The sequence below is a fragment of the Magallana gigas genome, chromosome 8, assembly GCF_963853765.1.
Source record: "Magallana gigas chromosome 8, xbMagGiga1.1, whole genome shotgun sequence".
Classification (NCBI taxonomy): Eukaryota; Metazoa; Mollusca; class Bivalvia; order Ostreida; family Ostreidae; genus Magallana; species Magallana gigas.
The window spans coordinates 41,093,750-41,119,102 of NC_088860.1; the positions used below are offsets into that span (position 1 = coordinate 41,093,750).

Sequence of the window (25,353 nt, forward strand, 5' to 3'; positions counted from 1 at the left end):
GTGTAGATTCAAAGTTGTGAAAATCATGATCCCCAGGGGTAGGGTGGGGCCACAATGGGGGGGGGGGGGGTCAAAGTTTAACAAAGGAATATATAGGGTAAATCTTTAAAAATCTTCTCAGAAACTAATCAGCCAGATGATTCTTTATAATTGTTAAGACTTTGGCCCCAGGACAATTCTTTGGCCTCCCGAGAAGGTTCAGAGTTTGATGTACGTTTATATCCCGTATATAATCTATTGTTAAGGATCTTTTTGAGAACTGCAATACTCAACATATGATATGACTATAAAATCATCCTGTTAGAAAAGGGACTAATGATTATAAACATAAGAATATCCAGGGGAAAATGGATTTTATTTATACAGGATGTACATGTATTATTGTACATTGTCCAGATAGTTTGTATTATGACTCCATTAAGCTGATTTTATCATACCTTTTGTTCCTCAGGTGAGCGATGTGGCCCATGGGCCTCTTGTAATTAAATCAATTACACTTTGTTAGGGAAAGGTTGTTTTAAAGGATGCCTAACATATATGTACTTTAAATCTAAGTCGCGTTGAATTTTATATCATTTCTGCAAAACTATCCAGTAGATGTACTTATATGAGCAAGCTCACAAATGATAACCCCCTTGGAAAATATCACAAAAGACCAGAGCTCAGATTGAGGCACATTTACAGGTCACATGCAATCTTTGTTTTAACTTCTAATCTGTTTCCAATACAAGATTTGCCCAGACAGGAATTAAGCATTTGTTAAACAATGACCTTAAATTTGAACAACTTCATGACACATCATCAAATTTTTATTGAAATAGAGACTTTGTCAGTTTTTCCATATGAACAATATGAAACAGACACAAATTATAAAGTTTTTCTTCAAATGACATTAAACTTGCCAAAATGATCTTGGGTCAAGTTCATGACACACACTTAGGTCAAAAGAAATGTTTGTTTGAAGTAAGATCTTCATAGTCTAATGTTTCTCCTAGAAGTAAGATATGGACTTGACACAAATTTTTAACTTTTCCTGCCAATGACCTTGCCTAAATGACCTTGGGTCAAGGTCATGACACACTCTTAAGTCATAAGCAATGTTTGTTTGAAGTTAGAACTTCCAATGTTACGGCATTATTGCAAGACATGGACTGGACACAAATTTCAATTGGCTTTTCAAGCCATGCAAGGACCTTAGGTCAAGATGATGACACACCCTCAGGCCATAAGCAATGTTTGTTTGAAGTAAGAATTTCTAATGTTTCTCATAGAAAAAGATATGGACCAGAAACAAATCTGTAACTTTTTTGTGTCAGTGACCTTGAGATTGCCCAAATGAGTCTGGGTCAAGATCATGACACACCCTCAGGTCAGGTCGATGTCAAAAAAAAGGATATAATAAAATCTAAAATTAAAAGAGCTCATGAGGGATGGTTATTTTTATGCCTAAAAATTAAGTTAATATTTAAAAGCAATATATGAATATATTGAATCCATTAGTTCATGTATAACCATTAATACAATTAATTCAATTGCGATCAGACTGATGAACTTTGACCTGCTCATTTCTAAGGATCTTACTAGGATTTAAGGCCTCGGGATCACAAAGTTAAGAGATAATCTTTAAACATATTGTTATAAACAATTGTTCAATAGAAAACTGTCACTGAACTTTGCTAAATCAAATAGATATTATCTGCATTCATGGATTTCAGCTCATTAATGATATAATTATTTTATAAGTTCTAAGACTGAAATTTTGACATCTATTTAGATATGATTCATGATCCCATTCATGCATTCCCATAATGATTCAGATTATAATATGTTAACAATGCCTTTACCAAATGGAGAAATGTAATTCAATCCCCTGTAAATTACATTAGTGTACCACTTAATCAATTAAGCTGCATGTAGACTTGGAATATCTGTTATGGTTACCCATCTTTTATTGGCTTCTACAATAATTGTATTTTGCAAAATTAATTACATGCACCAGTTATCATTCTATTTTTGACATTGATATGGCTGTAAACTTTATGACCTTGACCTTTTGACCTAAGTTTGTAAAAATGAATGCCCAATTAATAGTTTGCATTGAGGCTCAGGTGTGGATCTTGAGAGGCAGGATATTTCACATAGTAATTTACCAAAAAAATAGGCATTGGAACCCCCTCCCCCTCCTGGCGAACACAATAATCCCTTGGTACTCTACCCCAGAAAAATGCTCTAGATCGGCGATTGGCACCATTGGTTGCCAAAGGAAAAATTCTAGTGTATGTCAATGAAATATTTTTTGGTCAACCATTATCAAAATTTGCATTTGTATAAGTCAAACTAATCTAGAAAACCCAAGAGGGTTTGAAAAAAAAAACCACAAGGTAAAAAAACCAAAATATTTTATTTCGTAGTCATCTACACCTTTTTAGGAATTTGAACGCATCCAATGAAACGATAAGCCCAAGGACCGACGCGATGACCACTGAACCGGCAAGTCCAATATACCGTGACGATATCCGGATATCCTCGGCTGACGTTTTGCTCCGCTTGAATGACGACAACGTCGTTTTGTCGATCAGCAGTTGTTCTTTGATGTCATCGATGCTGGTTACGACGGGCGTCTCGTTGTCACGACAAATACAACAGCTTGCTACAGGTGTAGACGCACTAGAGAAATACTCGCTAGGAGTCGTCTCAGCGCTGGACGAGAAAGAAGCTGAAATAATAGGAAAGACAATAGTCATGATTTCTGTTGATAAGACGCATAATTACTGGCATACACGTATTGCTTATAAATAATTACTCTAAAAAGATAAATTGGCGTTGTACTATGACTGCTTGTAAGTTTTAGAGTAGTTCTAGAAAAAGGACAATTATTCTTTCTTGTAACGGACTATTTAATTGCATGTGCTGTTGGTGTTGTTTCTTTCTTTCTTCCTTTCTTTTTGAGGCGGGGTCATTTTTATTTTTTTTATTTTTTTTTTTGGGGGGGGGGGTGGTCAAAGAGACATGAATCTTACATCAAATCCGATTTTTAAAAAAAATGGAAATTGACCATCCCCGGTAACGCCGTTGACTTACAAGCATCAAAAAGATCAATCTGGCATACGATATTCAGCTTGACACTGCAGTTCTCGTCAATGAATTTATAGGACCTCTCCTTTTGGTACCATACCTTCACACAGTTTACATTGGTGTCGGAAACCGGACTTCCTGGGAAGAACAAATTTTAAACATCGAATGAGATTATGAGTTAATTAAGCTGCTTAATCAAAATTAGACAATTAAAAAACACAAAATGTACATAGGCGTCGAAACCGGGGAAGGGGGGGGGGGGAGAGAGGGTTAGGGGGGCTTAGTCCTTTTTGCAAAGTCAGACCTAACCATTAGACACATAGCTCCCCCCCCCCCTCTTTTTCTCGCAGCAAACATAATTGTTCCTAAATTTACCTTAAAAGGAATGAAATATTAATAGTAATATTGAAAATGAGAAACTATACTAGCCCCTTATAGATAAACTATGATTTCACTAAAATCAAACATACAGTATACTTGGTAGTTGAATAAACAGTGACACAGAAGCTGCTTGAATATAGGCTTTATTTTGGAATGTGTATATACGTAATAGGTGCGGGTAAAATGAGATATGAACAACGGTCAATTTTATCAGGAAATAAGGGGAAAATAATACTAAGTTATTTTCAAAAATATATCTATTTTGGTTTTGTTTGATTGGGTTTTTATTTATATATCAATTTAAAGAAATAAAAATGATTTTGGAGATGAAAAAGAAATCATTCATTCGCATGTTTTCATGTCAAATTAATTGAATACAGTTAATACTTTTTTGCTTTAATATGTTAGCTAAACAGCATGAGGCTAAATGGCTCAACTGGTACCAACCCTGTCTGATGTTGGTTGCTGGCCAATATTTTATAGATACAACTTAAGGGGTATGGATAAAACATCTAAAAACTTAATCGTACGAAAAAAAGACATTACAGACATCATGGCCAACAATCAATAAATACCGGTACAGGTATCTCACACGGCGCCTGGCGTTATTTTGTTCTTTTTTTAATAAATTAAGTAACCAAAAATAAAATAATAACGAATGATTTCAATATTCATTAGTTTTATATGACATAAAATGGTCTGGGATAGTGTATGCCTTTTCAATAAACAAATCTGCGGTTTCATTTCTTAAATTATTCGATCCCTGTGCTTCAATAACAAATCATTAAAGGAAAAAATATAATAGCATGTGCCACCTACCTGTCAACCAGAGCCCACTTACCCGTGTACCAGAGCCCACCTACTTGTGTACCAGGGCCCACCTATAGCTACCTGTGTACCAGAGCCCACTTACCTGTGTACCAGAGCCCACCATCCTATGTACCAAAGCCCACCTACCTGTTTACTAGAGCCCACCTACCTGTGTACCAGAGCCCACCTACCTGTTTACTAAGGCCCACCTACCTGTGTACCAGAGCCCACCTACCTGTTTCCTAGTGCCCTAGCTACCTGTGTACCAGGGCCCACCTGATTGTGCACCAGGGCCAACCCAACTGTGTACAAGAACCCACCTACCTGTGTACCAGAGCCCATATAACTGTTTACCAGGGTTCGCCTTTCTGTGTACCAGGGCCAACCTATCTGTATACCAGGGCCAACCTATCTGTATAACAGAGCCCACCTTGTCGTGTACCAGAGCCCACCTACTCGTGTACCAGAGCCCACCTACCTGTGTACTAGAGCCCACTTACCTGTGTACCAGGTCCCACCTATCTGTGTACCAAAGCACACCTACCTGTGTATTAGAGCCCACCTACGTGTACATACTAGAGCCCATCTTCCTATGAACTAGAGCCCATTTACATGTGTACCAGAGCAAACCTACCTTTGTTCTAGAGCCCACACCTACCCATGTGCTAAAGCCCACTTACCAGTATCAGAGCCCACCTTACTGTGTTTTAGAGCCTACCTACCTGTGTACCAGGGCCCACCTACCTGAGTTCCATGGGTTGTTTCTGTAGTCACTGAGGACTAAGGGGTCGCCGTCATTAAATAGAAAGATCCCTTCATCATCACGATCGTCCAGTCCTATCCACGCGTACTCTCCTGTTAAAACTCTGACGAATTGTGTGAGGTTTATTATTAATCAGGGAATTTGGGAATCACCAAAATGTAAGATTTTGTTAAAGTTTCTAAAAAAACATATTTAAACATTAAAGTGTGGATTTTTTGTGTTAATTCCTACTTTTTCTTTTTTTCTCTCTTTTTGGAGTTTCTGTTTTTGATTTTTGTTCATCATTTATTTAATTTTGAAGAAAGAATATTCTAACACCATAAAAAACTCACTTTGTTGCCACTGCTTTAATTTCTTGGTCTGTTTTGGGCATCGCCATGGTTGCTCTGGGGTCTTCTTCCAAACACAATTTTGCGCCATTATTGTATTTAGAGGTGTCGTTCAGTGTTTTGAAGCAAATCTCGTTCTGAACAGAAATAGGGGCAGGAGCCCAACCTTGGGGGCAGTCGTCGGCTGATAGAGAGAAAAACAAGAGGCGCATAGGCCACATCGCTCACCTGAACAACAGTTCTTGTATATCTTTCTATTTCGAAATTTTAGATATGAAACTCTTTAAGAATATTGCAAAAATGTCCTCTTATGTTACAAGATTATTACAGAACATAAAACAATAGATAACTACTTTTTAACTATAACTATCCTAAGATGCATCAACTGACAAGTCTTCATATCATAGGCATGAACGTAATAAAGATTTAAAAAAAAACTGTCATATCAACTTCAAATAATTTTAGACCCTATGAGGATGCTAACGTAGCAAGATAAGCAAACGTAGCAATGATTTCTTGGGAAGGGCTTTTGAAAATGTTTCCTATAAACATAAATATTTTGAACATTTGAAACCCTCTTGGGGCCCCAGTATTGGTCTGAGGGTCACGGTTTTAACAATGTAGAATCTACACTATCTAAGGATGCTTGCGGAATGTGTGTACACATTGTAGCTATTGAGAAGAAGATTTTTAAACATTTTACCTATAATTTGAATTTTGAAATTTGAACCTCTCTTGGGGCCTTTATATTAGCCCGTGGGTCACAATTTTGAATTTTGTAGTTGAAGTTGTAATATTGTAGCTCTTCAAAGGAGGATTATTAAAACATTTTCCATAATACGTTTCTGTATTCAGGTCTAGGCAACCTCCGTTTTTGGAGGATAGCTCAATTTCAAGCTGGCTGTTGATTTTTACCATATATGGAAAGTCACTTTGCATTGTGGGTGAAATTATCCTCCATTTTTGGAGGATAGCATGGGTATATTTCAAAGGCTTCGTGCATATCTTTAATGAGAAAATGCAAGCACCAGACCATATGGGAATTAAAGTTAAGGGAATAAACTAATGATTGTATGCGGCGATTTGAAATTCTATGTATAGTATTTTCACAATATGCTTTGAAAGTGTGTACTTCCTGTGTTCAGTTTTACAAATGACATAGACTATTTACATGTTTCATTTAATAAAAATCACAAAATAGTGATGTTTATTACTCATTAAAACATTAATGAGTTCATTCACGTTTAGAGACACACAATAGATATCTTGATCTGCTATATTGTACATGTACAAAGTAAATGTTTGCATATACCTTAGGAACTTTGTAGCTCTTATTCTAATTAATTCACATGTTATTAAGTATCATTTAAATTTAATCCCTTCACACAAAAAGACATTGTTAAATTTTATTAATCAAAATGATACCATTTATAGATATCAATTATCCAGAATATTGAAAAAAAATGTGAGAGTCTTCACATAAGGTATTTTTCTTTAAAATCAGCCCTGCAATTATTTAAACTTAAATATTTATTAAATATTATCAATAATTATAATTATCAATAGCTAAATAAGGTGATATTTTTATAGTATAATAATTATATTTTATTCATAGTTAACTCCCTTTGTAAAAACAGAGTTAATTGCCCTTCATCTGAAAAGATCCACCAGGGGGCGCATACATCTATCCTCCAAAAACGGAGGATAAAATCTACCCTCCAAAAACGGAGGTTGCCTAGACCTGGTATTCATCTTTGAACCCCTCAGGACCCCGGTATTAGCCTGGGGGTCACGACTTTAACAAATTAAAGTTTTCACTACATGTGTCTTAGGATGCTTACATAGTTTTTTTTCCACAAATTGTAGCACTGTCGTTTCTGGAGACTTTTTAACTATTCCCCAATTTATATCTTTCTGTTAAACTTTGAACTTCTCATGGGGCCCAAGTGTTGGTCCGGGGAATCTATACACTACTGCACTACTTGAGGGTGCTGGCATACTTGTAATATTTCTACATTAAAATCTGAACAAACATTTATCTTTAGGACATAGTTTAAATTCGGGGTAATTTTTTTTTTACCAATTTCGAATCTTCGCAAGCTTTGGTGTAAATATTGGCATGTATGGTGCAGTGGTTCTTAACATGAAGATTATTTTAAAACACGCGCTAAATTTTAACTGTGTTGTAATTATCTCCCTTTTACAAAGGACCAAGGACATTATTTTGGAAATTAATAATTCCCTATATGTAAAGACGATTTATGCAAAATTTATAGATAAATTTGGCTTAGTGGTTCTACACTTCAATCTTCTGTTCAGGTGAGCTTAAAACTTTAAAATCGAGATCACAGGCGTGCGTATGAACTCGATCACTATTATATATATCTCTTCTACCACAAGATAGCTAGAAAAGCGATTGCAAAGAAAAATTAAGATATATTATTACTAATGAAATAAACATAATAGCGCAATACCAATGAAATTAGTGGTTTAAAATTAATTCGTAGTTTCAATAGATATTCGCAAAGAAAAAACTGTCGAATGTGTACTCAAACACGGGTATATAATTCGCATAAACTACATTTTAAAAGAACATGCGATAAAAGTCACACGTTTCAAGTTGCGTGTTCAAACAAAAATGAACTCAAAAGTTATAAATACTATAGTACGATATAGTGTAGCATGTTATTAAATGATCCAATCAATGGTTGTTTTTCCATTTATCTAGAAAATATATGACGCTTTCTGTTCTCCTTTATTTATAATCACAAGTTGTTATATGTAGGGTATAGAATTGTATAATCATTCATAGAGGATCAATTTTATTTAAGCTTTAATTTCATGGTAAATCATATAAAAGGAAGTCTATACAATGGAAAGTTATTAATTACGCTGATTTCTATAACAAGTTATATATCTACCCTCCTCCCTTTCAGATCAAAGACGCTGGAAATTTGGTCATGAGTATGCATAGCTATAATTTTTTTTTTTCCATTGGAACAATAAATAGTTTTACTGTATCTTAATATCATTAGAAAAAATCCAACATACCATAGGACACTGTTCCTTTAGCTCCAGCGTTACAAAATCTGAAAAACGCGCCAAAAACGCTCAAAACAATTGTCCATTTCTTCGTCTTCATATTATTCATCTTCTGGATGAGATTCGTCGGATAAATTGATACGCATTCATGTGGAATTGTTCCTGCTTTTTACTGGTCACACGGGCCGCGAGAAGACAGAGCTAAATCTAAACCACAATTAAAAGGTCACGAGCATTGTATACCATAGTGTATTTAAAGTGCTTAACAGCTGATGTTTGATTTTGCGATGGAATATCTTGTTCCAAAAAGCTTGCAAAATATATCTTTATTTCATTTACAGGGACCATTTATTGGTTCAAATATAAAATGTTTGGGGGAATATGAAAAATCGAACAGTGTAAATATCAGTTGTGAAAACGATGTTAAAATAAATAATAGGAGAATGTTGAAATTTTAATGCTATTACTTTTTCTTCACTGAATTCCATTTTTATATAGTTCATGACTAGAAGTTATCTCATAAAAGTACTAGTTTGTAAAAATCCAGGTAGGTAACTGATGGGAAGGATGTTGACCAATAAATTCAGACGCCGTATACTCTGTCCCAAGATATTTATGCAGCACATTTGGCCGATTATTAATGAATAAACACATACCTGTGAAAAAATGCAATTGAATCGATTAAATGGGAGATTTCTAAGATATCTTCTTTGACATATTATTTTTCACTCGGAAAATTCACTGGAACGAAAACAGATTTCTTATACGGAGATTCATAATGGGGAATGTTTACATCTTCTCCATTCGGAAGTATCTCGGAATACCTCACGCAATTTTCCAACGTTTTCATCCGGGTCTACTGAAATACAAAATCCCCGTAGACATCACATTTTTTAGCCGAGTATTGAAACCTGATAAGCTAAAGGGGGCGTTTCAACGGAGAAATCTTCGAAATTTTTCATACTTTTGAATGACTATTACTAGTATTTAAAATCTGTGGCATTTATGAATATCGAGAATTTAAGCATGTGATATCTTGGGACAGAGAATAATTCAAATCGAACTTAAATTTGTAAAACGTGTTATAAACCAGCAATTCTACAAAGCAGACACAGATACGTTTTTCAAAGCGGGGATCTTTCCTAGCTGTGTTGTAACTCCTCGAATGCCCCCGCTGCATGGTAGCCCAAATTTCAAATGCAACATTTAGTCATATTTATGACAGGCTGATAAATCCAACAAGTTTTATCGAACACGAGGTTGCTATTTATGTGTGTAAGAGATAGCGCACAGTAATACTGGTTAGATCGGTTATGTAGAGCATGACTAAAGTATAATCTATGCAGTTCAACTATTTGGGCTCTAGAATTTCCGCTTTTCAAATGCTTAACGCTCGATCACTCGATTTGCTTTTACACAAATAAGCAGGTATTGAAATGTTCATAATTGAAAAGAATATGAATTAAAAGTGTGTTTGTTGTAGATATCCGTAGTCGATTTCAAGAAAACGAGGCAGATATTCGCGAGTTTTGCTTTTGTGTGAAAAAGAGTCTTTACGCATTTACCCATAACCAGTGTTGTTATGGCTTAGAGTCAGACTGGTAAATATCTTATCAATGTTCGAATAAGAATAAAACTACATTTGGTTGCACAGATTTTTTCTAACTTCAAGGGACATAACTCTGTCAAAAATCATCAATCTAGACAAAAAATTAAACTGTACTTACATTTCTGGTAAAATACCTTTATATGCAACTTTACATATACATCCCTTCAAAAGCTAGAGAGAGGAAACTAAAAATTTACTTTCTAAGTTCGAGGGGCATATCTTGGTTAAAAAAAAATCATCAGACCTGGCACCATTTCGAAGTTGACCTGCGTAAACTTCTATCCATATATATACTAGTAGTTTGCGTTGAATGTTTGCAACTGATGCCAGATAATGAACGGGAAGTTGGTGATGATGGAATAGGATAACATTGAAAGCTCCCAGCAATTTTATGGCGGGGGCATAAAAACAAGATATTTCTTGACACCCAACAACAGTGGAATTCAATAGGGTGATTTTAGACGAAATAAAGCACATATACCAATGTCAACAAGGTTTACAATTATAATTTTTGCGACCCTCTAATAATATTTATGTACATACATGTATCTTCCCTATGCCTCATAATATAGAGATAATATAGAAGTTACAATAATGGACCCCCCCCCCTTCCAAAAAAATTAATAAAACTATAAATAATCAACATTACAAGAACAATTTTATGCATTTCAAAATTTTATTTCTTTACATCAAAGTTTGGAGTATATAGACAAAGAAGAAAGAAAGAAAGAAATGATAAAGTTTGCCAAAAGGCACATCTATCCCTTGGTGTATAGAAATGATCACTTTCTAAGACATACACATTTACTAAGTATCATGGTCTGGTACCCAAAATATTTACCTAAAACCAATAAATAGGTCTTCTCTGAGATGGTTATTCCCCTTCATAATTCAAGAATATACATTATGCTGTAAAAATAACCAATGCATTGGTTCTCGGGCCAAAAAGTTCAAATTATAATGGCAGGCTTGTATTTCATTTTTATTGCAAGATTTGAAAAGGGGAATATTTTAACTTGAAATTGAGTATAGAGTTATATATTCCCCTCTTCAATGTGATAGCAATAAATAAATAAATGTAGCAGTATTTGGCCTAATGTGGCAGTGCCAGAGAATTAATAATACATGAATTTTTTAAATTCATTTTTGACTTCTATAACCTAAACAAATTAACGCTTCTCTAACTCTTAAACACTGCTTATATGCAAACCTTCCCTTTTAAACATAAACAAGGATCTTTAACACATAACATCATTTAAAGAAATTCCAGAGTAGGACCATGTTAACATGAACCATGCATGAAATGAACAAAATGTACATGTACACATCTTAATAAAGCATGGTCAACCACAATCCACACTCAAAAAAATCATATTCAAACATCTTGGATATTCATAAAATAGATATATGTTTTGTAGGATTTAACGTCATTCTAAAAAAAATCATCAGTACAAACGGTAAGATTTGCTGACAAAGCACTATGATTTAAAAAATTAACCAAACATCTCTGCTTTAATAACATTGGTCCGAGCCTTGAACTTCAGCCCTATGAACGTTTTGGGGCTCACAAAATGTATGTGGCCAATGGCCATCACTATAAGGTCGCCACCATCACTAGAGGTTGTCGCCATCACTAGACGTCGTCGCCATCACTAGAGGTCGTTGCCTCCAGATTCCAATCTCTGCATGAGTTGGTCACACAATTCTGTCAAGTCCTGGAATTCTTTTGTCTGTATTGATAACACAGAAGATATGGTCATGTCAAAGATCAAAGAAAAGTTTTTACAACAAAAGCAAAGCTAGAAAATAAGGAAGTTTTGTGTGAATTTTCAAACGCTAAATTGTTCAACATTTTTCCCTATGACAATCTTTTTTACACTTAATCTATTTCTGTATTCCATTTCTTAATTTGTTTTTGCAAAGAAGCACCTTTTGCTCCAGCGATTTCTCCGTGCTTTCTAGTTGCATCTCCTTTCTTTTCACCAGGGCCTGAAGTCGGGTTGTCTCCGATGCCGAGTTAGCTTTCACTTTCTCAAGAGATTCGTGTGCACTGAATGAAAATAAAAACCCTTAAAATAAATTGTTAAACAAATAAAAATATTTTCAATTACCGTACTAAATTCCAAAATTGTTAAAGGAATAAAACAAGAAAAATGCAGTATAAATTTATTAGAGGTTAAACAATACAATATATTATCATTTATCATATTACCCAGTTTGCTCCCCCCCCCCTCCCCCCCCACAAACTACTTAATTTTCTTCTCTTCAGAGCAGCAAAAAGAAAAAAAACTAGAACTGTCCTAATGGGACTAATACCCCCGCTAGGCTAATTTCAAATGGGACAAATAATTGAATTGAATAATAAAGGTTTGGAACACATACAAATTTTTTTTTATAGAATTGTAAAAAAAAAAAAAAAAATTAGTTAACAAAGAAAAAATCAAATCAAAATTGTCAGAATTTCACTGTAAATACATATCTATAACAGTAATACATTTACAAATGTATGTATTTGATGATATATTTTCTTAATTTAATTGATTTAAAGAAAAACCAACAAAATGACAATAACCCTTCCCTTTGCAGTGAATAGAAATACCGGTAGCCAAGCAATGCTCTTCTGTTGATAAAACTTTCAATATCTTTCTAATAAGAGTCTTGACAGATGCAATTAGTTGTTTCAAATTTTCCTCACTTTCTCCTATGGCACAATGGAACTCCATATCAGAAAATTGATCCCATAGGACTATGATTTTCTTTGATGAACTTGTTAAATTTAATAAACTCCCAAAACATTACCATAATTACCATACTATGTAAAAATATGTAAAAAAAGAAAATTTGATATTACAAACAATTTTAAAATTGCCAAAACACTACAATCATATCAGTAATTTTGAATTTCATTTAAATTAATGCCCAATAGGGTCACTTCATCAATTTACTTGACAAATAAATTTAAACAACCTCTAACTAGAACTGTCCTAATGGGACTAATACCCCCGCTAGGCTAATTTCAAATGGGACAAATAATTGAATTGAATAATAGTTAAGGTTTGGAACACATACAAAAAAAAAAATTCTAGAATTGTAAAAAAAAAAAAAAAGTTAACAAAGAAAAATTAATATCAAAATTGTCAGAATTTCACTGTAAATACATATCTATAACAGTAATACATTTACAAATGTATGTATTTGATGATATATTTTTTTAATTTAATTGATTTAAAGAAAAACCAACAAAATGACAATAACCCCTCCCTTTGCAGTGAATAGAAATACCGGTAGCCAAGCAATGCTCTTCTGTTGATAAAACTTTCAATATCTTTCTAATAAGAGTCTTGACAGATGCAATTAGTTGTTTCAAATTTTCCTCACTTTCTCCTATGGCACAATTGAACTCCATATCAGAAAATTGATCCCATAGGACTATGATTTTCTTTGATGAGTTTGTTAAATTTAATAAACTCCCAAAACATTACCATAATTACCATACTATGTAAAAATATGTAAAAAAGAACATTTAATATTACAAACAATTTTAAAATTGCCAAAACACTACAATCATATCAGTAATTTTGAATTTCATTTAAATTAATGCCCAATAGGGTCACTTCATCAAATTACTTGACAAATAAATTTCAACAACCTCTAAAAATAGTTGAACTTCTTTATTAATAATTATATTATTTATTTCCTTATAATGATAGACCTTTTGGTTTACATGAAACAGTTTTAAAATAGCCCCAAAACCATCACCCATTTTACAGATTATCAATTTCCCCTAAACACATGCTCCATTTGAGCCATGGCTCAGATAATGGCTCCCTTGGGACGAATGAATTCAGCCACACTTGTCTTTGATGTTCTCATTAGCTCCTAAGAATTTATCATTGACAAACAAAAACTTTGCATTGTCAGTTCATAGAATACTTATAAAAAATAATTTTTTTTTATTAATTAAGACATAAAGACAAAAAACTCCATCTGGATGTATTTATATAAATATATTTTAGAGTGTTTTCTATTAATTAATTAATAAAATCTGTAAGGATTACCTCCCTTACTTTTCAACATTAGTGTACAATATATAGAATAAGGAAAATGAAAACTGTCATAAAATCATTAAATCTTGTCTGATCTTAAAAAAAATTGCAGGTGCACATCTTCAGATGGTGTTCAACATATGTACAAATTTTCAAACTGTTCCATGCAGTAATAAAAAATTCTATAGGGGGGACAAAGTTGCGTCTACAGACAGACGGACAGACGGACAGACGGACAGGGTGAAACAAATATACCCCCCTAAACTTCGTTTGCGGGGGTATAAAAATAGTTTAACTTCTTTATTAATAATTAAATTATTTATTACCTTATAATGATAGACCTTTTGGTTTACATGAAACAGTTTTAAAATAGCCCCAAAACCATCACCCACTTTACAGATTATCAATTTCCCCTAAACACATGCTCCATCTGAACCATGGCTCAGATAATGGCTCCCTTGGGACAGATGAATTCAGCCACACTTGTCTTTGATGTTCTTATTAGCTCCTAAGAATTTATCATTGACAAACAAAAACTTTGCATTGTCAGTTCATAGAATACTTATAAAAAATAATTTTTTTTTATTAATTAAGACATAAAGACAAAAAACTTCATCTGGATGTATTTATATAAATATATTTTAGAGTGTTTTCTATTAATTAATTAATAAAATCTGTAAGGATTACCTCCCTTACTTTTCAACATTAGTGTACAATATATAGAATAAGGAAAATGAAAACTGTCATAAAATCATTAAATCTTGTCTGATCTTAAAAAAAATTGCAGGTGCACATCTTCAGATGGTGTTCAACATATGTACAAATTTTCAAACTGTTCCATGCAGTAATAAAAAATTCTATAGGGGGGACAAAGTTGCGTCTACAGACAGACGGACAGGGTTAAACCAATATAACCCCCTAAACTTCGTTTGCGGGGGTATAAATACTTCAAAGCATTATTAACCAATCATCAATTTGGGGGGGGGGGGGGGGGGGCGTTTAGACGCTTGGAGTTGAGGAGAGTAGTTTCCCCTTACACCGAGAACACTTACGCTTTGAGCTTCTCCTCCGCCACTTCCTTCAGTTTAAGGAGTCGCTCCTCGGTCTTCTGCAGCTTGCCTTGATAGTCCTCCACACAGGCCTTCAGTGTCTCCTCATTCTGAGAGAATCAAACGTCAGTCAACATAGTACATACAAATATTTTACCTCCTGCTAATTTGTAAGGAAATCATTGGCTAACAGCAGTCACATGGAGACCATGTATATTCCATACACAGTCAGTACAAATATCTTACCATAATGACGTCATTCTTAGAGAATTGTGACTTCAGGTTTTGTACTTAAATTGAAACTTGAAACTTTGTTAAAAAAGTCACTTAGTGACCAGGTACAGTATGATACCTGGTTATAAATTTTATACCCAAAATCTATTACTATTCATAATAACAAAAGTCCCTGCTATATTTGAACTCACGACTCGCAGGTTAGTAGACCGAAACTATACCATTTTTAAAAGAGATAGAAACCCAATTTTGGCAATATGAACAGTGTAGATGCCAATTTGAAACACACCGTCATAAAAAGTAAAAGTCATGGATTGTCAAGGACCTTAGAGTCATCTTTTTAGAATTTTAATTAAAACTGTGATACTATTCATACTCTACATTTTCTGTGAAAATTCCTAAATACTTGCCTTTTTAGCAGTTATCAGAAGTTCTTTGGACTTTTCAAATCGTTTGTGCAAAGCTGAAAACGAGGCTTCTATGGTGTCCACTGACTGGGCATCTTGCACAGCCTAAAACCAGAGGGCATCTCTTTAGAAGACAATCAATCACAATGAACGTCTGATATTTCATCATATACCCATCAAATTTTCCTTTCTTGAAACTGTTAATATTACAGGATGTGATCCGATTTTTCTGCATTACCAGCAGGTAATTTTTTTATAAATCAAAATCCAAGTACGTTATATGCACATCTTTAATATATGTACAATTGATCCCCAAATCAACAAGTTTCTTTTTTGAAACTTTCGGAGGAGTTATCCTTACAATATGGGTATCCTATATGCAATATTCTGCAAAAAATGACGTTGATCTGCACAACATCAACTTCCTATCTTGAAAACTGTAGGAGGAGTTATATGTACAATACGGATACCCTATATGCAATGTTTTGCCAAAAAATGACTGAGTTCAACAGCTGGTATTTTTCCCCCATAAATTATCAAAAATCAAAACCAAGAAATATACACACACATGTACAATTGATCTGCAAAACAGCAACTACTATTTTGAAAACTGTATGAGGAGTTATCTGTACCATAGGGGTACCCTTTTGGCAACAGCCCACCCGCCATTTTCACCATTTCAATTTAGAAAACCCGGTTAAAAACTAGACGGTTGGGATTGAAACTGACCGCTCATGGGAGTAGCCGCTGATTAAAGTTGGCCATAACAGCAGGAGTGACTGTAGAACTTTTTCAAATTTTCCCAATTTGAATACCTGGTAGTTTAGGCATCAATTTCCCAACTCTTCAGCCTCTTGAGCAGTTTAAAACCAGAAGGAAAACTCCTGCATGCAAATATACAGAAATGTCTTATGTAATCTGTACCTGATCTTTTACTTTCTGCAATTCCTGTTTCGTTTCTTTTAACTGGCCATTCAACTTCTCTTTTTCTCCTTTAAAAATGTAAAAAAATTATTTGACATAGTGCAATCCGAATAAAAAAAGAAATTCTAGAAATTTTTTCATTGAGCTGTATAATTGCTAGAAAAAGAGCCCAAAGTTGGCATGAGCTTTGTAACAAATCCAAAGCAACAACAAATGAAAGAGAACAAGAGAGCTTACCTAACAGCTGATCAATTATGATTTGATATTCCTTTACAACAGATCTATAAATGAAAATAACAAAATATTATTATATACTAGTATATATGATAAAGAGAATGCATAGAAGTATAGAATAAACAGAGAGAGAGAGAGAGAGAGAGAGAGAGAGAGAGAGACAGAGAGAGAGAGCAAATAAGCCCCTGTACATACATGTACACACTGCCCCTATACATACATGTACACACTTCGCCTATACATACATCATTTGCTTGGTGTCTTCCTCGGCTTTCTGACACTTCTCCTGGCTCTTCGCCACCTCCTCCTTCATCGCTTCTTCCTTCTTCCCGAGTTCCTTCTCCTTCTCTGCCAACTTTTTGCTCCATTCTCTCTGATTGTCCAGCAGAATGCCCTGGAACTCCATTGCTAAGTTTTGTTTTATTCTCAGGATATCCGCCTCTGTGTATTGCAACACCTAAGAGAGAAATATCTTCGCTTTCATTCAGTTGACTTTTCTTAGTATAACTTTGCTCATAAAAGCTGAGAGAGTCAGTGTCATGAAAACAATTGTCTTCTTAAGTCATAAACAATGTTACCTCGATGATTTCACCATTGTCCGTTTTCTGGTTCAGAGACAGAGTGTCCTTGATAACATCTGTAAATTCCTGTAAAAGTAGATTTGAAAATTTTAAACATTTGTTCAAATAAGAGCACAGTCTTAACATGTTATTAAACTGTAAATTCCTGTAAAAGTAGATTTGAAACTGTTAAACATTTGTTCAAATCTTCTTCATTAAGAGCACATAGTCTTTACAAGTTATTAAACTTTAACTCGTTATCAGTTTAATAAATAATCAATTCAAAGTTAAAGGCAAATACTATAAGGTGCAACCCTTCCATGATTCACTATAAAATGGTATCATGATACAGGTTACCTCCCTTCCTATAACATTCATTAGAATTCCAGTAGTTGTACAAGGACTTATTACATGTATAAAGTACATACCTACTGCTCTTTTGGTTACTTTTGTCAGGTGATTATACTCAATAACTGGATGTAATACTTCACTGATTTATGAGTGATATTTTGGAAGATATTTCAAAGTGTAGCTAAATATGTGAATGCAAACTGAAAAAAAATACACATGATAACTATGTTTCCTTTAGATTTTACAAGCAAGTCAGAAAGTCACTGATGAATATCTATTTGTGTATCAAATGAAATGTTCCTTGTTCAAATTCCCCCCAAAAAGAATGGAGTATAAGAGAAACTGTTTGGTAAATTGGAACACAAGACATACCGTTTGGTAAACTGGAACACAAGACATATTGCTTGGTAAATTGGAACACAACACATACCGTTTGGAAAATTGGAACACAACACATGTATACCATTTGGTAAATTGGAACACAAGACATACCGTTTGGTAAATTGGAACACAAGACATATTGTTTTGTAAATTGGAACACAAGACACATCATTTGGTTAATTGGAACACAAGACACACCGTTTGGTAAATAGGAACACAAGACATACCGTTTGTTTTCCCTTGGACTGAAATGTCACATTTACATTGGTTTAAACATAGCACGTGATTGCCTCATATATCTCTATACGCAGGGGTGTTAAGGAAGCATATGGAATCTGAGTTACATGTAATTCCGTGAAATCACAAATCTTACTTATTATGTACATATTCAAATATCTAAGCAACGTAACGTAGATCAAAAACAAATAAAAAATACTGAAGACAATTTTTTTCCAGAAATTAGTTTGTATTACGTAGATTGACACATTGATGACGTCATGACTAAAAGTTGAATGTCGTGTGAATTTGATCGGAAAGCATTGTAAACATTTTCAAAATATAATTTATCTAAGAACTCTAATAAAGTATTGTGGTGTGATTTATTGAGAATTGAACATACGAATACTGGGGGAGATGTTAGTTTTATCAATCATTCGCTAAAAGGTATGTAAATTTGCTTTTATTTCTTGGCCAGGCTTTCCTCTGTCGTTGTTTACGATATAAAAATCCGACTAGAACAACACTACCCCGTATATATTGAACTTGAAATTTTATACGTATCGTTAGTTTGATCAATGCTTAAATTGAAAAGTGCTGCTAGAATCCCATGTTGTGTGTTGTTTTGATGCAATTTGCCGTTTTCCGTGCAAACTATATAAAAGTTGGGAAGGTTTTACGAGAACCGGATAAATAACTTTTTAATAAGGTAAAACATAGGATTCTAGCAGTGGTTTTGATTAAACTGAGATGTTTTGCTTTCACTTGGTATGTTTATTTTATTTTGGAAACCGCGGGGTAGTGTTGTTCTATCTCATTTTATGTTTAGGAATATACGTAAGCTATTTATAGTTGTCACGTGATAATGCACCAATGTGGCAGTGATGTACTAACCGATTTTATTGCACTGATATCTGTTTTAAAGGATAATACTAAGTTTTTGATCTTATTCAAAATAATTATTTAATTTCACGATTTTGAATATAACAGTCAAAATAAGACGCTAAATTGCCCATATGCTTCCTTAACAGCCCCGCGTATTTGTTCTGTGAGAAATAATATTAGGCAATATGGCCGTCATTGGTTGACGCTTCGCTTACTCATTTCATAGTATTTTATACATAAACTGCATCCCGTAAGTTCTTAAAGTATTTGGAGTAGTTGCCCTTTGAAATTCTTTAAAATTAGAGTAGTTGCCCTTAGAATATTGATGTCACATTGTTTTGTCTGGAGCAGAACAAAATGGCAGCGTCAAAATTTGCTCAAATCTCTGCAGAGGAAAGGGTGAAAACATTTAAAATTGAAAAGCAACAAAACATTGTAAGTAACATGGGTGAAGCAAAGATTTTGAAAGAGTATTTGAAAGGTGAGATTGAAAATTTTGAAGAGTTTAAATGAGTTAAATTGGACGAGATGTAAGGCATCTTGTACATGGCTTTGCGTAGATCATCGCTATTTGTGAATAAATATGTCGCTTGAAAGTCTTCGAGAAAACAAAACACTTATTAGGTTAGTTACTGACTCACTACGGAAATATATTGGGTTGATCAATCTCATAGAAGGCTCGGCTTCGCCTCGCCATCTATGAGATTGATCAACCCAATATATTTCCGTAGTGAGTCAGTAACTAACCTAATAAGTAATATTGGTAAATTAGAACATAAGACATACCGTTTTTCCCTCCGGGGTGTCGGAACACAATAGGTCTAGCGCAGCTGGATTAGAGGCTGGGCCCGGGTTGTTAGAGATTGGGGTGTGGTTCTTGACCACTGGGGCCACTCGGCTGTGACTGGCACCGCGGGGTGGTGTCCCCATCAGCACCATGCTCTCCTCAGCTTCTCTGTGAAACCAATGTAGAAAATCTTACAAGGAGAAACAGAACATACCTCCAATCATTTAAAAATACACAATTCTACTATCTAAAATTATATTTTTCTAGCTATAGGAATATTCAGAATCTTACATGGAGCGGAAGAACACAGACACAAGTACAAACCACGAGGATGCCACACATTCTGTACAATTACTTGAAACAAGATTCTTAACACTATAATATTTTCCTGCCAAGTCATTCATAAAAGATTTTTTATTGCCTACTACCAATATTTACCCCCCCCTCCCCAGATATTTATATCCCTACCCCCACCCCCCTTAAAAAGATCTTCCTGTGCTTAGAAAATAAAATTTAGTACAGATATCATGGACTGTAAGATTCAATATACAAGTTTTTCACTGTCTTAATCATTTACTGTAAGTCAGGTCTATTAACCGTGGAACATATCTTAATAAAATTTTAAAAAACCCATACGTATATCTTCTGTCGAAAAAAAAATATTACCACCGCATTAATTGCCCAGTTATCCAACTATTGTAAACATACAGATATATGATAATGACAGTGACACAGAAATAAATGACAAGGACACTAACAGCTGTCTCAGCTTCTGGTCGTAGACACTGCCACGCCTCATACTCATCCGCCTCACGTCAATGCTGGCCCGGCGAGGATCTGTAAATATAAATCAGACACGTAATTATAATAGTCAAAGGACGGCCAACTTTAACCATTATCACCTACCATAATTTGTATATATTCTTTCACTTAAGCTATGATCACTATTTAATATATGTACCTTTCAATTAATGTACGTTGCAATCACCATAATCTGATTTATCATGCTTATTAATCCTTCTATTTGATTATTTCTCCAGATGCCTTTGTCTGGCCTTATCAGATTGTTATACCAATTTCATTATGAAATTGATTCTTAAGGAGATAACTCTCAATCTGAAAGGCAGTAATAAGATTCAGTGTTTTTTTCTGTTTACCTGTCACCGGAAGGTCCACCAAGGGGTCAAACTTGACGTACAGTGACAGTCGTGACAGGGCTGATTCTGCTATCTACAGGCGATTGTATGCAAACATTGAAAAAACATATTAAATGGGTGATAGTATAGGCAAATGTTTATATACGCAATTAATGTACATCATTAAGTTCAATAACAATATTCTACACAATGTGAATTACTTTTTTGGTGCATTAAGATATCAGAATAGAATAACAAGTAGTCAACTGAACATTATGACAACCCATAAGTCAAATAAAAAAAAAAAAGCTTTTGATATTCACCCCTTTTAAAAAAAAAAAAAGAAAAAAAAAAAAGCTTTTAATATTCACTCTTTTTTTTAAAAAAAAGTAGCTTTTGATACTCACCACTTTATTGGTTCCAAACTGTTCCAAGACGTCAAAATCTGCCGGATCACTAAACACTAGAAAGAGGGAAAAAATCACAAATAGAACCTGAGTTATTAGTCTGATGCTACAGTTGTACTTGTAATGTTTCAACACTTGAGTCTGAAATTGGCCCAAATCAAAAAAACATATCACTCGGTTAGTTAGCTAGTTTAATACTGTTGACCATTACTCCTTTTTTTCTTTGAGGCGCTATTTTTTGCATTTTTTCCCAATGACACAAAGAATCTGTAACTGTTTGCTGCCAAGAGAAGAAACAACACACAGAGAGAAATCAGTTAACGGAGTCCAGTTCACATGCATCTATCAGAAGGGCAAACAAATAAATAATGCATTGGTTCTCAGGTCAAAATTTTCTAAATAAAATGAGGCAGGCAGGTATATTATTTAATTGAAAGAGATTTTTCAGGAGGAATAACTCAATATTCATAGCTTTACTTCGCATTGAAAATAGAATTATTCTCCTTTTTAACAAAAGCTTGTTTGTGAGACACTTCTGCCCCCTCCCTTGGAAACATCCACCAGGAAAATGAATGGAAACTGCAAATAATTGGAATTTTTCTTAGTCAAAGGGGCATAATTCTGTCGAAAATTGCTCGAACAAACCCAAAATCGCACTAGACCTAGAAATTATTATAATTAATGTGTGTACTAAATTTCATTTCAATAAGTGCAACCTCTGCAAAGAAAATGAACGGAAACAGCAAATGAGTGGAATTTTACTAAGTCCAAGGGGCACAACTCTGTCAAAAATTGCTTGATCATACCCAATATCGAACTTGACCTAGATATTATTATGATAAATCTGTATACCAAATTCATTCAATACGTACAATCTCTGCGAAGAAAATGAATGGAAACTGCAAATAAGTGGAATTTTACTAAGTCCAAGGGGCATAACTCTGTTAAAAATTGCTCGATCGTACCCAAAATCGAACTAGACCTAGATATTACATTTTAATAAATGTATATACCAAATTTCATTACAATACGTGCAACCTCTGCAAAGAAAATGAACGGATAAAACTATTGTTGGACCAACCGACCGATGGACAGACAGACAGAGGCAATGTAATATGCCCTCCCTTCTTCAAAGGGGGGCATAATAAGGCAATTAAATTAATCAAAGCGACAGCATTTTAACTAACCCAGCTGTGCCTGGATACCAATACATCTATTTTATTTAGCCTGAATGAATACTAGCTTACATGTGGAGCTGGCTGGTTTGAAGTCATCGTCACAGAGACCAAACTCACTCATCGTGAAAGGACACGTCTTCTTGGGCGTCTTTTTCTATTTGATACAATGAAACAGACATGTATAACTTTACATACAGCTTGATACATGGATACCATGTTCAAGTTTGAAGTCAATGATAAACTGTTATCTGTTATTCCTGATCCTTTATAAAACTTAGACATAAACAGGAAGAAAGCAAGACAACTTCAGCATTTTACTTAGTAATGATAAATGTTCCTTTAACCATTTGCCAACATCCAACCCCTACAGTTTTAACAACCATCCCTCTTTATAACTGTAAATTGAACTACATGTACTTCAAAATAAAGGCATCACTCCAGTTTAAATCAGATAATTTCTTGTTCCTAATGTTTTTTTAAGCATTGCAAGAAACTTACTGCTGGACCAGTAGGGGTTTTAAAGGGGTCATCCTGAAGGATAGAAGAGGAGTTGTGTAATTTGCTAGCATGCAGTCCAGAAAATGGACTGGCACTGGTCTCACTTCCCATCAGATCCCTCTCAAACTCATTCTTCCCAAGTTTTATTGAGGTAGATTCCTCATTTTTATTGATGGAATTTTCCTTGTTTTCAGTTGGCTTCTCACAGACTTTAAGGGAATTTGCTACTTCTGAATTAACTGCTAATGGGTCTGAATTATCAGGTTTTGTTGCAGTAAGTGGTGAATTTGCCATTTTATTTTTTGTTGCAAAGGGATCAGTTTCCTCTTTTTTATTTGTTGTGGTGGGAGAATTAGCAACCTTAGACTTGGTTGCAAATGGATCCAACTCTTTTCCGTCTGGGGAATTTGCAACTTTTGATTTGGTTGCAAAAGGGTCCATTTCTTCTGTTGCATTTAGTTCAGCTGGAGAATTTGCAACTTTTGATTTGGTTGCAAAAGGGTCCATTTCTTCTGTTGCATTTAGTTCAGCTGGAGAATTTGCAACTTTTGATTTGGTTGCAAAAGGGTCCATTTCTTCTGTTGCATTTTGTTGAGCTGGAGAATTTGCAACTTTTGATTTGGTTGCAAAAGGGTCCATTTCTTCTGTTGCATTTAGTTCAGCTGGAGAATTTGCAACTTTTGACTTGGCTGCAAAAGGGTCCATTTCTTCTATTGCATTTTGTTGAACTGGAGAAATTGCAATTTCTGATTTGGTTGCAAAAGGGTCAGTTTCATCATTTGCACCTTTACATATAGGGGAGTTCACCAAATTCGTTTTTGTTGCAAATGGATTAATGTCTTCATTAATTTCTTTTGCATTAGGTGAATTTGCAACCTTTGACTTTGTTGCAAAAGGATCATCATCTGTTTCCATAGATGAATTTTCTACTTTAGTTTGCGTTGGAAAGGGATTTGCATTTTCAGTAACAACATCATTTGTTGGAGAATTTTGAACTTTAGAAACAGTTGCAAAGGGATCAGATGTTTCCATTTCTGAGTGCCGCATGCCTGGACTATTGACAATCTTGGATTTAGTTTGGAAAGGATCTGTCCCCTCTTGCTCCAACATTGGTCCCAAGGAACTTTCTACTTTAGATTTGATTGCAAATGGGTCAGCAATGTCATCTACCTCCATGGGCTCAGCCTGGGAATTTTCCAGTTCTGTTGAAAAATGGCCATCTATACCGTCGTCCTTCTTCTTGGGAGGTGTGTTCATGACATTCGTCTTGGTAGCAAATGGATCTACATTTTCGTCTGTGTCTTTAACATTAGAGTTCTTCACACCATCTGGATTTGAATCAGAACAATTTGTCTTTTGAGTTGGATCTGGACTGTTCATAAGTTGCTTCTTGGGCTGAAAAGGATCAATGTCCTCAAAACTCTGACTGAATATATCATCCGATTGCTCAGCTACAATGGCATCCAGAAGTTGTCCCTGTTTCTTGTCCTTTATGGCTGGAGACTCGATTAACCTGATGAATGGATTGTCTTTCACACTCTGTAGCTCCGACAAGGAGGTATTGCTTTCCTTTCTCTCTGCATCATCTCCCTCTTCTTCTTTTCTATCTTCTTTTGGAGAACTCTGATCTAAATTGCTGCTGATTTTTGATACAGGAGAATTCTGCACTGCTACTTTGGTCACAAATGGATTCACTTCATCCAAGTTGTCAAAGTCAATATCATAACTTCCCTTGGCTGCAGGCAGGGGAGGTGATGAGGGCTCCACTGAAATCTCCTCAGTTTTCTTGTCCTCATTTCCCTCAGAGTTCCTCAGCTCCTCAGTTTGATGACTTTCCCCCTCTTCCTCATTTAGAACTGCAGAGTCTTTTTGAGGGTTTTTATCTACTGAAACATCTTCAATTTGTGAATTTTCTGTTTCCATTTCCACTTTTTCCTCCCTGTAAAATAAGTTGAATATTTAAATGTATTAAAAACACACTCAATTCACATTTTTTTTTTTCATTTTCATTCTAAATCGGGTCATGATGAGCTAATTACAATGAAACAATT

General features: G+C 34.6%; 2 protein-coding genes across 5 annotated transcripts in view; both read right to left on the reverse strand.

The window, feature by feature from the left end:
- Window positions 1-2,411: 2,411 nt before the first annotated feature.
- On the reverse strand, window positions 2,412-8,627 carry LOC105346602 (aggrecan core protein). The gene is made up of 5 exons (XM_034471347.2): window positions 8,410-8,627; window positions 5,362-5,542; window positions 5,011-5,132; window positions 3,082-3,213; window positions 2,412-2,716 (listed from the first exon to the last, which is right to left on the reverse strand). The coding sequence occupies exons 1-5, from the start codon at window positions 8,507-8,509 to the stop codon at window positions 2,412-2,414; spliced, it is 840 nt and encodes a 279-aa protein (XP_034327238.2). The 5' UTR covers window positions 8,510-8,627.
- Window positions 8,628-10,988: 2,361 nt separating this feature from the next.
- Window positions 10,989-25,353, reverse strand: part of LOC105346603 (transforming acidic coiled-coil-containing protein 3) — a 33,926-nt gene continuing 19,561 nt past the window's right edge. For 3 of the 4 annotated variants that reach the window (XM_034471308.2, XM_034471306.2, XM_034471307.2), the window contains exons 4-18: window positions 23,303-25,241; window positions 22,874-22,958; window positions 21,627-21,682; window positions 21,241-21,313; window positions 20,842-20,920; window positions 20,083-20,251; window positions 18,423-18,440; window positions 17,482-17,550; window positions 17,149-17,360; window positions 16,907-16,950; window positions 16,670-16,737; window positions 15,749-15,850; window positions 15,108-15,214; window positions 11,939-12,059; window positions 10,989-11,739 (exon numbers count right to left, since the gene is read on the reverse strand). In XM_034471308.2, coding sequence (XP_034327199.2) covers window positions 11,662-11,739; window positions 11,939-12,059; window positions 15,108-15,214; window positions 15,749-15,850; window positions 16,670-16,737; window positions 16,907-16,950; window positions 17,149-17,360; window positions 17,482-17,550; window positions 18,423-18,440; window positions 20,083-20,251; window positions 20,842-20,920; window positions 21,241-21,313; window positions 21,627-21,682; window positions 22,874-22,958; window positions 23,303-25,241 — 3,220 coding nt within the window. In that variant the 3' untranslated portion in view covers window positions 10,989-11,661. The remainder of the gene's footprint in view (window positions 11,740-11,938; window positions 12,060-15,107; window positions 15,215-15,748; window positions 15,851-16,669; window positions 16,738-16,906; window positions 16,951-17,148; window positions 17,361-17,481; window positions 17,551-18,422; window positions 18,441-20,082; window positions 20,252-20,841; window positions 20,921-21,240; window positions 21,314-21,626; window positions 21,683-22,873; window positions 22,959-23,302; window positions 25,242-25,353) is intronic. The other variant, XM_034471309.2, reaches the window with a different exon arrangement.